At 38.2% G+C, this 15,097-nt stretch overlaps 1 protein-coding gene across 11 annotated transcripts in view; it reads right to left on the reverse strand.

The window, feature by feature from the left end:
* GTF2I (general transcription factor IIi) overlaps positions 1–15,097 on the reverse strand; it is an 82,711-nt gene that overhangs the window by 14,852 nt on the left and 52,762 nt on the right. For all 11 annotated transcript variants that reach the window (XR_003925258.2, XR_005933328.1, XR_003925259.2 and 8 more), the window contains exons 14-25: positions 14,888–15,071; positions 13,017–13,075; positions 9,043–9,114; positions 8,214–8,397; positions 7,837–7,895; positions 5,675–5,746; positions 4,982–5,165; positions 4,401–4,459; positions 3,615–3,698; positions 3,037–3,132; positions 1,368–1,433; positions 339–522 (exon numbers count right to left, since the gene is read on the reverse strand). Coding sequence is in view for 8 of the 11 variants with exons in the window: in XM_030027247.2 (XP_029883107.1) it covers positions 339–522; positions 1,368–1,433; positions 3,037–3,132; positions 3,615–3,698; positions 4,401–4,459; positions 4,982–5,165; positions 5,675–5,746; positions 7,837–7,895; positions 8,214–8,397; positions 9,043–9,114; positions 13,017–13,075; positions 14,888–15,071 (1,303 nt within the window). In the remaining 3 variants the exon portion in view is untranslated. The remainder of the gene's footprint in view (positions 1–338; positions 523–1,367; positions 1,434–3,036; positions 3,133–3,614; positions 3,699–4,400; positions 4,460–4,981; positions 5,166–5,674; positions 5,747–7,836; positions 7,896–8,213; positions 8,398–9,042; positions 9,115–13,016; positions 13,076–14,887; positions 15,072–15,097) is intronic.

Here is a 15,097-nt window from a genome sequence, read left to right on the forward strand (position 1 = left end):
CTCCACTTCTCAGCTCTTAGTACACTGTCAGCAAGTTCTAAGAGTAACCTGTAAGCGCTCCATACAGTAGGAACTAAACCAGTGATGTGGTAACTGAAATGGGCTAAGAAATCTGGACTTTCTGTTCCTCCTAAAACAGGTTGTGAGTGTCTTTCAGAAAGAGATTACTCTATCTTGCTCCACCTCTACAATAGCTTTCTGACCATTTCCTCATTTACTAAAAATATTCCAGTGTGTATTTTACAGACTAATTTAGCAACTCAGCAACACAATTTCATTTTTTGGTCTACATTTCAATTCTCATAGAATAGATTATCAAAGACATATGGGAGTCTTACTTTTTAATAATGAATTTTATCTTAGATTTGTTTCTCAGGATCTTCTCTAGTCTTGGAATTCCAAAAGTAGAAGGTCGGCGGAATGGCACCCCCTCGGGTAGTCCTTCCACATAGAAAACCTCCGGGAAGGATTCAAACAATGCAAACGGCACCTTCACTGGTTCAGTCAGCCCCAGCGCTTCCCCTAAAATGCAACAGAGCAAATAAGCTACCAGCTAGATAACTGATGTGTATATAAAAAGGAAAACCTCAGGTATAAACGGTATATAATAGTTGGCACATACATACTAGGTTAGGTGAAACCAGCAGGCTTTGCCTTTTTTGGTGACAGCTATGAGTAGGCAGGAAGAAAATTAACAGTCTCAAACACAAGTCATTCTGTTGCAATAAATCTGATCATAATTTGCAGTTGAAAATTAATAATTTGCAGCCAGCTCAGGCCACTGGTTTGGTCTGCATGCAAGACTATCCCATTTGTACTCCACTTTGTTACAGGCAATGCATTCTGTCTCTGTCTCTGCTATAGAATAGCACTAAGGGCAGGTGAGATTAGTGCTCTTGTTCCAAAAACCGCACTCAGAAGACTAATGAGAAGTTATTACTTCCAAAAGTCATCAGCTTCCAAACAGCACTAGAAGTAGTGCTGGGACACGATGGAGCACGTCTCTCCAGATACCATCCATAACGTACTGAGTCATGCGGAGGCTTAAGTCATACAAAGTCCCATTCATAAGCAGTGCAGAAAGCTTAAAAAGATGTGCCAGGATGTGGAGTCACTATGTCTCTGGGTCATTGGAGAAGTAGTAATCCAACCACAACTTCTCCATTTCCAAACCCAAATAAAATAACTAGTGGAAAAGCAACACAGAATTGCAAGCAACCTACATGAGAATGAACTCAAATGAGAAATTGCCTGGAGTACACAAGGATTGCAGAACCTTTGGAATAAACATGTGAATGTATCTCTCATACATCTAACTGCATGTTTGTAAGAAAGACAGCTCAGCAAAAAAGAATCAATAAACTTACCACATTTTTCATTAAAAAGATTTTCGACTTTCTGCTTTAAGTCAGTAATTTTGGCATTCCACGCCTCTGCCAGGAGGAAATTGGAAGAATTAAATCGACACTCACAGAATGAATCAGTCCTTGAAGAATATTTTAATAAATGCTTAATAAATTATTATGCTTGATAACCGATTTACTATGACAGTAAATTGTGCAAAATGGCTTTCATTCTGCAAATGCCACTGAAACATTCTGCCACAGTCTAAACCTACATCCACATCAACCGTCATTTCCCTAAAGCTTTGAAAAATACTGCTACTAGATAAAGCAGAGGCAATTAAAACTGAAATTAACCTGAGTGATCCAAATTTACAGTATCAGGCAGCATAAAATTTACTCATCTGAACCAGCACCCACAACGGTGACAGAAAGTTCTTAACATGTTTAGTGACATAGCCCCAGAACACGTCTCTCTCTTGAGAACTATAAACTCTACCATAGTTTCAACTTCAGTGGGTAAGATTAAATGTGCATCTAGCTAGGCATTTTGTTTCTGACAGCAATCAGCAGCAATTTCTAAACTGGTTTACTTGCGGCTGCAGTTAAGTGGTCCGAAGCGGGTCTACAAAATTAAAAACTCAGTTGAAAGCTTAAAAAAGTTGCAGACTTTTTTTTTAAAAAAAGCCTAGGTCTAACAATAACAAGCAAGTCCAAGAAAACTGTACACAACTCTGAATACGAATACTGCCCATGCCAAAAGGAGCAGTCATACCAAATCAGTATCTTATATTCATTCGAAACTGGCTCAGTAGGAGTAGAGGATTACTTTGTTTCATGTTTTATGACCATATGGCTAAAAAGAAAGCACGAGGGACAAATACAATAAACCAAATAAACTCAGAATGTAAGGATGCTAAACAAAGGTTTCATGAGACTTGGGAACTGCTTATAGTTACTCTGAATACAGTAATTCATCTCACTTTACTACGAGGAATTTATCTGGGTTGCAAATTGACCCTGCTTTCAATGCAAAGATTTCTGTGCTAGAGGACTGCACAGACAGGCCTGGTCCTCCATGGCTAAGAAGCTCCGGCCCAATGCTCATGAACACAGCTACATGCCTTCCAGTCCTGTCTGCCTTTTCCTTTACTGATTTTCCAGAACTGGAGAGATCTATAATGGCCATCTTGCAAAATCAGCTCTGACAGATCATGGCTTACTAATGTTAGTTCAAATGCTTCCTAGTTCCTACATACGACTTGGGTATCTCTGCACAGTGATGCTCAATATTCCAAGTTTGTGGAATGCTTATTAAGCTTATGCACAATATCAGATCTCAGCTGGGTTTATGCACTCTGGTGGTACTGTGCACCGGACAAGTCCTTCAAGGGTCTGCAGCACTCTGAAATAACAGAGCAGCAAAAGTCTAAAGGGACTGATTCTGAACCCAAATTAATAAGATCTAATGGACCTGTGCTGCATTTATAAAGCATTCTCCATACACCACCCAGGATTCATCCGATGCAGATTATTCTGCATGATGAACTGAATGTACATGAAAACAAGAACTTCAGTCATTCACCGACTGCAGAATAAAACATGAATTCAAAATATCTCTGGTATGTAATCACCAGAATTTTCAATACCAACATTAATAGAATGCATGTGTGCTAATTCCCACAACATTTACCAAAAGAAAACTCTCTTCCTCGTGGCTTGAAACTCATATTGGACCCATTGGTTTGAGAATTAGTTCGAACATCTGTTGTTTGCGGTTTATTAGGACCTGTAAAAAGACATCACATATATACATACAGAGAGCAGAAGCAAGCCATCATATGAAGAGAACAACATATCAAACTTGATGACTAGAGAAAAATTAACTTCTGAATCAAGAGTAGAATAAAAAAAACTGATAAGAAGTTCTAGGGTAATATTTAAGCATTTGATACTACTGATCACATCTGTCATTCCTCTGCTCAGGACTACATCAGTTCCCAGATCTCTGCTTGGAATAAAAGGCCCAAGCAAGTTGTGAAACTCCAGCATTTTACATAACCATCATCTGTACAGAATCCAGTATTATTCAGAAACAAAAAATAAAACCATTTCTATATTAAAGTGTATTTGAAGCCCTGAAATGAAACTGAGCTTGCTATATGAGGTGCATGTATAAGTTAATTATGGGCTATGAAAACTGAGAAGAACAGAAAACATTAGAAGAATAGAAGAACATTAGAAGAATATTCAATGATATTTCTTCCATACCTTCTTCAACAGTAACTTCAATTTCTGGGACCTTTGAATTGCCTGCAGGACTTCGTGACCTTTTTGAACTCTTTGGACTCATTGCTGGAAGTCAATATAATACAAGGTATAATGCACAAACCCTCTATAATGTATATCCTGCACAGCTAATGAAAAAACAGCTGTATTCTGAAAATTCCAACAGACTGAAGAATCACTCATGTCTGTACTAAGTACAGACTGCATTGTAAAATCTGAACAATACAGTGACGCTCACAGCCTTAAAAAGTAGGTTTGGTACTCTTGAAAAAGGCAGGTATCACACCTAAATTCTCACTCCACTAATTCAGAACAGAAGACTTCATTGTTTCTAAGTGTGAGGGACAGCTTTGGTACTTTTTACTATCTAAACAGCAAAAATTATTAACTTTGATTTTTTTATAGACAAACTTAAAAGACTTTCTTTTTTTATTCTTTTCTTACAAAACGTCATTGTTATTTACTTCAGTTCACAGCTATAAGTTAAATATGGTTTAGGCCATTAATAGCAAAATAAAAGTTGTCAAAATTGGGTAAATTCCATTTTCTGTATCAGAATAGTCTTAAGTAAAAAAAAAAAGTTGATAAATTTGTTTTGAGTAACTTTTTCAAATAATAGCAGATTTAGAGGCTACTATGCTAGACCATCTTAAATAATGCCTTTTGTTTGCAACACCCATATTTTTCAACCACAAAGATGTCTCAGTCTGCTAAGGGAGCAGTAAGTATTTATGAATTGATGGCAGCAATTAATACTTAATTGTTTACCTTTAGTGTTTATTTTACTAGCCAGTGCTGGAGGCAAATAGGAAGTGACAAGCTCAGGCCTAGAAGTTGAACAGAACACAATCCAATCAATTACACATGCAAGAAAAATAATACAGCAAAATGTTACAAATTTCTTGGAATTCAGTTGAGTTCCAATTTACATATCATCAGCTCTCTATAATAAAATTCTTCCAGAATCATAGATGACTCTCCATCTACTATAACCACAAAAAGTTAGAAAACATAAGCTGCATTTTCTACTCTGCAATTTTCGTCTGCGTTTATTTCAAGCAAAAAAAAATGAAGAAAAAGAAGGAAAAAAAAAAAAAAGAAGGAAAAAAGCTTCCAGGTACAAGGCCATTTTTTCCCCCTAGATCCTTGATGCATGAAACACACAATTTATACATCTATATAAATTTAATAAGGAAGGTATATCCTTTCATGAGATAAAACATACATGTAAAATGTTCTTTCTGTTTCATGCAAACAGAATTTAGGTAGCATTTAAAGCCTAGAGTTGCTGGCAAGAAAATCAAATAACTTCAAAATCAGGAGTAAAAATAACAGAATTACAAACATACTTTTTAACAACAAATTTGATTTTGCCACTCCCACGGACAATTCTTTCAAGGCGTGGAATTCCAAACCACGTGGGACTCCGGAAGGGGATTCCTTCTGGCAAGCCTTCGACGTACAGGTACTCAGGGTTTGATTCAAATACAGGATACGGAACTTTCACTGCCTCTGAAAGCCCCAGAGCTTGGGCTGAAAATAAAGATTTAATGATAATTTACATACTCCAATGGGTGGTATTTTATCTCAAGTGATTTTAAGAAGCTTGGCTACAGAAGCTCTGCTACTCAAGAGATAATTAAAAAACCCAAGAGAAATATTTAAATAGATTTTCTATTATTTTCTGTAGAATAACTGCAAATGGGGACTTGGTCCATCTTGTTACAGATAACATCTAAGCCTGCAGTGCCTAATATGTTCTTCTGAGAACTGTTTTCATCCAAAAGCTTTTTGTGCACACATCATCATCTCCAGTTGTCACACAACTGGAAAAACTATGGCCTAGGATGTTGTTATAAAGTCATTTATGTCAGTTATCAGGAAGAGTCAGTAAAAAGTAGGTAAGAGGAGTCAAGATTTCCATATCTGTCCTAGTACATTTCTGATGTTTAAATAAGTACAGTAAAATTTAAAACTCTTTTTACAGATGAGTTTTAAAATGCAGCAGCATTATAAAACAGTTCATTTAACATTTAACTTACCAAACTTCATATTAAATATCTCTTCTACTTGCTTTCTTAGCTTTGTGATCCTGACGTTCCAATCTTCTTTCACTGAAAACCAGAAATGGATATATGTCAGAGTATCACCCAGTCCTAGATAAAGAGGTACATTGAACACATTTCTTTCAACACAATCACATCTGAGTAGACAAGGACACACAATGAGTAATGATTATTAATGGCAGCTTAAATGATACACATAATTCCCTCTACAAAACGGAAAATCTGTTTAAATGTAGTTACAAATTTCAAACATTGGCCCAAGTAGGAGAACTTGTTCTTCAGAGCCTTTAGATGCAGGAAGCAATTATTCTAGTGGCTCTTACAAAGTTGGAATTAATTAATCAGAGTGCATAAGAATAACACTCTTTAGAACAGAAGATGAGGATTTAAAGAGTGCTTTGCTAAACATTTTGATTAGCATAAAAAAAAAAAATCATCTTCAGTCCTGTTCTCTATTGTAAATAAAAGCCAATTACAGGAGTGCTAGCCAGAGCAGACAATTTGTAGCTTAGGTAGAGAAGAAAGCAAAGGACACTAGCAGCAATAAAAAGCACTTCTTTTCTGACAAACAGCATCCTAATTCATCACTTTTCATCACAACCCACAAATAACAATTAACTGCTACTGAGCTAAAACCATTCAGAGTTGTGGAAAGCATACATGAAAGAAGCCGTACAGAATTTTTTTGTTTCCGAATCATATTTTTGACTAACAAATTACCTGACCTTGTTTATTTCTAGCTTCTTATATTTTCAAGGCAAGATGCATTAATATTTTTTGCAATCTGGGCTACTTATTTGATAGATTTCACAGGTATTTAACACCTGCACCTGTGTTTATACTTAATCACGTGTTGTAGTCTTACTGGCAAAGGAATTAGAGTGACTAATTTACTTTAAAAAATTAAAATGCAGACTGTTGAGGGCACAGGATTACTACTTTGCAACAGAATAGTATTTCGCTTTAAAAAAGGTCTAATATTCTTTAGCAACATAAAGTTTGCATCTACAGTAAGAAGATCCTCGCCCTTTGCCTGGGAAAATGGTTTTCAGTAGGCTCTAACCCCAAGAGAACATTTGCTGTGTTTGCCTGTCTGACATCAAATCCTGGACCCTGGTAAGCTTTGTAGGCACTCGTAATACCAGACTCACCTACAAGTTAGTGAAAAATACAGCAAAATAACTAGTAAAAAAAAAAATCATAAATGTTATTCTGAACATTCAAACAGTCTGAGTTTTAAGAATCATGACCACTGCATGTTAGTTCTTTTGGAAAGAGGATTTTATTAGCAGGTTTTTTACTGCTATCATTGGCAGCTGCTCTTATTAGTTCATTGTCAAATTGCCAGTTGTATTGTCAAATCTGATGACAATCAGAGTTTTGGCAATAAAACAAAAAACAAAGAAAAAAAATTAAAACGATGCTGCCTTTTCCTTCTGCTCCACATTTAACACAGTCTTTTCTAGTGAGCTACCCTCTTGCTGTATACGAGCCTTTTCCTAAAATCCAAACAAAATCCACAATACATTGTGATGACATAAGACAACTACTGATTACATGATTATTAAACTATATTCTTTCCCTTTTTTTTTTTCCCTGCAGTGAGCTCTACAATTCCTAAAGCTGCAGTCTGTGTTATTACTGCAAGCAGATTCATGCTCCTAAAAAAACCTAACAAGGTCTGGAACATGCACTTCTGTAGCAAGGAAGTGCCAACACACTCCACTTCAGAGCATTCAGAAATAAAACCCAGTCTGATTCTTGCCTGTGCTAAAGGCACTTCATGCTTTCAAGAAGTCATTACAATTCCTTACCAACAGAGGCCTGAAAAAAGGCCAACAGAGTCAGCGGTGAAATGTTAAGGGGCTCAAGAGCTTTGATTCAGGCCAGGATAGTAACTCCAGTTCTCCCGGCCTGTGAAGGTGACCCGTTCTAGTTATTCAAAGACGGATGGACTGCACCACAATCCAGAAAGCCACCCATGTTCATAATGATCAATTTATTCTTTTCAGACCTCATGAAGGGCATGTCAGCACACTCATCACAAAAGGGTTACTTCTTGAAAAATGTTGCATTGATCCAAATGTGTTTCCCCACCAAACCCTTCCATTCCCACTTGGAGACAGCAGCTGTCTTACCTGGGGTGTTCGACCTGGGCTGAATAACTTCGGTTGAAGTAAGAGTTAGCAGCTCTGGCCTGCAACCAGAAAACAAATAATCTGCCCATTCTTGATATAAATTAAATGCTACTACTTAGTAGTAGTGACATGAATTGAAAAGTTTGAATTTTTCTATTATGTATTTCAAACTTGTGAACATGCTACAAAGATACTTTGGAAGTCTTGTCTGGATTGCAAATACCCACTTTATAATACAGAATATTTAATCTACCTACTTGTAACTAGAGACTGAATGTTTCATGACTTAATGAAACCAAGTGCTTGATTACACAAAGGGTGTTTGTTTGGCCTCTTTCTTTAAAAAAACACGTTTAGGCATTAAAACAAACTCTTACCTTCTGATCACAAATTTTATTCTGTTGCCCACTTGAATTATTTTTTCAAGGCGAGGGATTCCGTACCAGGAGGGACTCCTAAAAGGGATGTTCTCTGGCAGCCCTTCAACATAGAGGTCAGTAGGATGGGCCTCAAATTTCTGGTATGGAACAGCTTTTGGTTCAGTGCTCCCCAAGGCCTCAGCTGTTAGAACAAAATACATCAGGCTGTTGCAATCGTGATCTTAGAACCTGGGACAATGCAGGGTATCTAAACTCAACAGAGTACAAGACTCAGCACATCAAAACCATAAAAATTTACCATATTGTATCATGTTGCTATTAGGCAGTCGCAATGCTAGACTGAAGATTACTCGGTTCCTCACTGGGGCACAATACAGTGGTTTCATCTAAAGTTTTTAATCTATTATAGAGCACCATGAAACATTTTATTCTAGCTCTTATGAAGTTGACTGTTTTTTTATATTGGAGAGAACATAACAATTCACCCAGGAATGTTTAATACTAATTTTAATGATACTGCAATGGATATAAATAAGTAAATGGTTGTTTTATTCACCATCAAAGGAAAAAAAAAATCCAAATAGGAAGGAACTGAGAGAAATTAGATGAGCTGTACATATAAGACTTACACATTTTTAACTATGAATTTACCTTGTCGTATAAGCAGTAGAGTAATACGTTCTTTTTTGCTCATCTGCCAGGATTTTAAATATTTGAAAAAACTAATCAAAGGTCTCATTCATGTGGATGTTCAAAGGAAATAATGAAAGCAACCTTCAAGAAATACAAAGCCATAAAAGAAAAAAAAACCCAAACCTGTACTTACCAAACTTTTTACAGAAGAGTTGATCTACCATCTTCCTCAGTTTGGTGATTCTGGCATACCACTCCTCTTTCACTGTATTTGAGAATGACACAGAACAAAACCAACATTCCCTAATTATTTTGGTTATATTTTCAGTCATTCAGTTTATAGCATGCATAACCATCCTGCATTTTCAGGTAACCCAGAAAATACCATGCAGAAGTATGGATTCAACTTGGAACTAGGAAAATTAATTATAAAAAATGACAGAATATTAAAAACTGTACAAAAATCCACTGAACCAGTGACATTGCACTTACTACAAAAAACCCACAAACTGTATTGGCATGAAGAACTGCAATGCTTTCATCATCAGCCTCCAACCTGTAGATCCCATTTGGAGATGGGATTAGTTTTTTGCCAGTTTCATTTTCTAAAAAATTATCTTGATACTCAGTGCAGAATTTGGTGTGCATATGGGATGAAAACTTGCTTTCAAGGAATTTTCACTAAGCACTAACAACCCCAAAGCAAGCCTTTACAATGGGCGCACGTAGCAGTATACTCATGTTGAACTTGCAGTACCCATTTCTCCCCCTGTTCATGGACAATACTTTTTAAATGGTGATTAATAAGTACATCAAATGACTCTAGGGATTTTGTCATTCCTCTTGAGATGACAAGCAGTTTAGTTCCAACTCTCCAAAATGTCTCCTTGACACTACCTAAGATATGAGTTAAATTATAATTGAGACACAGAACCCAACATGTGGCAGCTATGTAGATTAGCATATCCTGGTCAATAGGACAAGATTAAATACAGTTTTTCCATCATTTTATCACTTGAACATCTTTGCTTATTGGCTGATACACAGGCAACTCCGGAGTTCGTGAGACAAAGTTTTGTACCTGAAGATAGTCACGAGTGCGAGTTCTGCTCCTCCAGCAGAACAACAGAGCACAACGATGACATTAGTGCTGTCCTATTTGGCAGCTGGAATGGTAAGAGCTTTGATTTCTGTTTTGTCATGTGTGCTCGTTATTTGGGATTGTGACCGGTACCCCCTGCTCCCAACCCCTGGTAATGTGGTTAGCATAACTAATGTCATTTTGTAAGGTAAGCAGCCATTCTCTGTGACCGAGCAGGTCACGCATTCATTCCCTTTCCCTTCATTCTCAGACCCTGAAGGTCCTGTGAACCAAGGAGACAAACAGATACCTTCTTCCTCTCCCTACTACCCTCAAGGCTCCTGGGTGCCAGGCTGATTACTCCCTTCCTCAACGGCCTTGAAGGTCCCAGGCACCTGGCCAGCCCAGTGGTGGTGATGTCCCCAGCATGGAACAAGTAACATGTAACATGTAACAACAGCACACGGAGCACTGTCCATAAAAATCACGCAGTTACAAGTCCTAAGGGGGGAACTTGGACGGGAGCTGCTGCTGGACAGAGAGACCTGTGACCCTCCAGTGGCCAGGGACACCTCCACCATCCTCAGCTTCCTCCGAGGATTGAGTGAGAATATATATTATTATATCATTTTTTAGTCTAGATTATGATTATTGTATTGATACAGCAAGCCATGTATTAAGATCTGACCCGACCTGCAGAGGGTCTAGGTGATTAGAAAGCACAGGTTAAGTTGTATTATAAATTCTGTATTATACTACTTATAAATTGTGCTACATTGATTCTGCTTCTAGAAATCCTGTGCCATTCTAATAATAAATTCTATGCTATACTAATTATAATATCCTGTTAAAAAAATAAAGCTTTAATTGTAACTATGATTTAGTGCTGTCATCATTCTGCCAAGGATCCCCAAAAGAACCTGTCTGTCCCCTCAGCGTCGGGTGGCAGGGATCAAAGCACATATCATACAAATCACTTTTTTTCTTCTGAATATGTCTGTGTGACCAATACATGGAAGCTCATCAGTCTTGAACAAGATACCAGACAGCTGCCACGCTGTGGGTTTAGTCAACATGCGCAAGCAACAACTTCTGCTCCATAACTGCATTGCACCAGGTTGGGCTATCTTCATAGGCACCTGATCGCACTTTCTCCAGCCATTTCCCGAGCCAAACCATCACTGCCTGACCAGTTTGTCTCGCTGAAAATACCAGCCTTCTCAGGGCTTCAGGGCTGAGGCCGTTTCATAAAACCTTCCTGACCAGCCTGTCTCCTACAAGAATGCGAATGCAAATGGTCTTTCTTCTGCCAGTCAAAATACAACTTCTGTACTCATCCCATTCCTCTCCTGCTGCAGACACAAGCTAGCAGGGGCTATGGACAGAGCAGGACGTTGGACATGGAGCCACAAGGAGCTGAGAGCAGAGGCTGGCACGACATAGCTCTCTCTCCTGAGACAGCAGCAGACATGTGGAGCAGCAGAGGAGATGATGAGCTACTGGGAAAGAGGGAATCCAAACAGGGAGAAGAGAAAACTGAGGGAAAGGAGGCTCAGACAGCTGCTGTCTTCTGATCTGTGTTCCCTGAGAAGTTATCAACAGCTTTCACAGACTTTCTCTTCTCTCAGAAATAATGCCGAGGTCACACATGAATATACCATCATTACGAGTTAGTGAAGACAAGTGACTGTTCCTAACACTGTGCCATAAAAATGGGTTACCACTAGTGTTTTTAGCTATGGGGGTTTTATGGGATATGCAATGTACCTGCTTTGTCTTCATAATCAGTATAACCATATTAAATATGACAAAAACAACAGAGAAAAGGGCTAATTTTAAAACCCACATAAGAGTACAGTTAAGTTTAAGACTCAGTCATTAGCCTACCTACTATTTTTGTAGGCAAATTTGGTGCTCGAAGGAACAGTAGGTTATTAAGACTCAAGACACTGGGTTAACTTATACCGCAGGAAAAGTTTAATTCCTACACACATGTTAAAGTGACATCCTTATGACATAATTTCTTTGCTTAATTTAGATCCTTAATGTTCACTTAAGTACAGTCTTTGATATACTTTTTACAACAGAAGACTATGAATATATAATACAACATAATGGTGCTGCAGTAGTGCAGATACTACCGTTTATATGCTTGTGTCACTGTCCGAACTAAGAATTTCTCTGGCATTACTTAAAATTCACAGTTCCACCAGGCCGATTTTGCCAGTTAGCATTTTGGGGTTGGGAGCAATTTGTTTGCTCCCATTGGTTCAGGCATACAAGCTTTCAATGCTTGCCTTAACTGGACAATTAAAAAAATCGCCCTGAAGCCCAAAAGACAGTAGAATGCAACTGAACAGAAAAACAAGTCCAGGAAAGTAGTTTACCAACTAGTGCTCATGCACAATTCTTTCAAAACTTGCTTTTTTTCCATACTAAACTTTTTTCTCCCAACTTGAGGGGAAATGAGCTCATGGGTGCAATTGTAAAGAAAGTCTGTTCTTGTAGTCTTGTTTTTACGTGGTCATTTTTTTACCTTTAGATGAGTGCTCAATGGAGACAAAACATGTAAGAGCATGCATCTGCTGAAAAGTATTCCTCATGGCAAAAGTGGTTAGAATGCATTCTCTTTGTACTACTATGTGAAAATGGAGTCCCATCATCTGAGCAAGTCAGATTCTACAATAATAATTGCCACTATAACCAGTATGTTCATTACTGCATTTCAGTTAATCTAATTTTGGCAAATTCCATAGATAAGAAATTATTCCATGATACAGACAGTTCCCTACCCAGTAAACTCTATCAACTATGGAAACTACTGCCTCTTCTCTGTATCTCAACAGACTAACACTTAGCTCGTTGTTTTTCCTTCTGGCCAGCTGAATCAAATCAGTTGGTAAGTGTTAGTAGCACTGGCTTGGATAGCCAGTGGAAAATTGCTGTCACTTTGTAGCTAAAGAAAATTCAAGCCAAGAGGAATTATTTGCAATGTGTTATTAGGAAAAGCAAATGGTAGCCACCACTAAGACTGAGAAATAGGAAATCATACTGTCCTTCTACAACTCACTCATTTGAAGACCTACCTCCTGCAACTGGTTTGTCCAGTGGCACATCTTCTCGTGTTGAATTCAAAAGCTCATGCCTAAAAGATTTAAGATACATGTGTGACATACACTTTGATAAACCGGAAGTTACAGCTGGCAGTTACAGCCTCAAATTACCACTGAAGGATGAGAAAAAAAAATAACAGGGGACATCACAATCCCCAACATTAAATTCCAATTAACACCAAAGTATTATGAGAGCTGGTTGGAACCCTACTGACAAAAACGTTTTTCATGCCTGATACCCATATCCACCTGAGCCATAACATTTCATGGTAACATACAGATTACATTAAAATTATGTCTGAGGTCTAAGACACACTCTATCAGAAACAAAGATCCAAATAAAAAATTTAGCCTTTAAAAATGAAAACCTCAAAGCAGACATTTCTGTTTCCCAAACACATCTAGTTTTATCCATATTAGAACAATAAAAAATTTTAAAATTCTGACATTTCTCACAGAGCAGAACTGGTTTTTGAGCTGCTCTGCTTACCACATGTTCCAAACCCGATGAACAGCATAAATTAATTACTGTTAACAACTAAGACAGATTTGGCAAGAGCAGGTGCCAGCATTGCATAAATATTAAAATCTATGCATAGTGCCTGATTTTAAGTGAGACAAAAGGTAAATCTACACTTCTTCCTTTTTTCTGGTTATCTACAAGCGTTAGGATGTCAGAAACTGAACAGCTACCTCTCAGATTTGAGAAACTAGCATCTGTACTAAAGGCAGCATGCACAGAGGCATGGGCTGTCCCTACCACCAATTCTGAGCCTAACCACTGCAATTAGCAGATTCCTATTCACTTCAAAAACTCTTGGATTAGGTCCTACACCGCCAAACAATAGTGAAACATCAGCAGTTACTCACAGAAGCTTCATTTAAACTGTAAATGTCCATCTGTGGTGTGAAACATCACATCTGTCTGAAGTGAAGCACCAAACTATAAAAGGTAAATATCCACCCACTACCAAAGTTGCATATCAGCCTGCCACAGTCGTACCCACAGTACTGGATCTCGAAGTGCTCTGCAGCTCTGAGATCCAGCACTCGGCATCCACAGATGCTGGCATCTCTCCCTGCATATCCTGAATTCAGGCTCGGTTCAGGCTCCCTTCCAATCCTACCTGTCTTTGCAGAAAATAATGTCAGGGTTCTTCTAGGAAAGACACCAAGGCAAGAAAGGAGAAAAAGAGAAAGAAAGGACTCCAGAACATCTCATGAGTCTCATGTCCTCACTTTAAAGGCAGTTGATACCCTGTCAAGGCTAGCTATGGCAGGCAACTGAGCCCTCAAGGTTTCTATGTACATCTAAGGTCTCCTGTCATGTATACTATCTGATCTACCTCCAGACACACCAAGGACACACATATCCAACTAAATCACAGGAACCAGTAGCTATTTTGGCCTCAAGCCAGCCCTGGGAGATGCTATACACAAATACAGCCGTAGACACCTTGATACAGCATTCCAGCAAGAAAAATACAAAAGCACAAGCTGAAATCTAGGCTGAGATCCTCAGACAGCATAAAATACCCCCAAGTCAATGGCTTTCAACATGTATTACAGCCGCAGAGATTAAAATAGTACAAAGAGATCTGCCCATGACAAGAAGTCCATAATATTGAAGAGATCTGTCCAGATCTCAGCCACCCACTGTGGTGCTCTGGTGATCTGATAAGCTGAATTTATCAGAGTGAACATCAACTAAATATTACTCATCTGTACTGCAAAAGAATACATTGGTAGAAATCAGTTTGGAAGTTCTTGAAGATAAAATAAAGCAGAGTGGAGCCAGCAGAAAACAATGAGTAATAAAGGGACAAAACCGCAAAATTCCTTACTTTTTAATCACAAACCGGATCCGCTCCTTTGCTAGAAGTATCCTCTCAAGACGGGGAATGCCATATGTGGATGGCCGCCTGAAGGGAATTCCTTCTGGCAGCCCTTCCACATATAAGTCTTCCACATGTGACTGGAATAGTGGGTATGGGATAGACACTGGACCTTTTGCTTTTATAGCTTGAGCTTTAAGAAAAAAGGAGAATAAAAAA

Source organism: Aquila chrysaetos, chromosome 10, assembly GCF_900496995.4.
Source record: "Aquila chrysaetos chrysaetos chromosome 10, bAquChr1.4, whole genome shotgun sequence".
Classification (NCBI taxonomy): Eukaryota; Metazoa; Chordata; class Aves; order Accipitriformes; family Accipitridae; genus Aquila; species Aquila chrysaetos.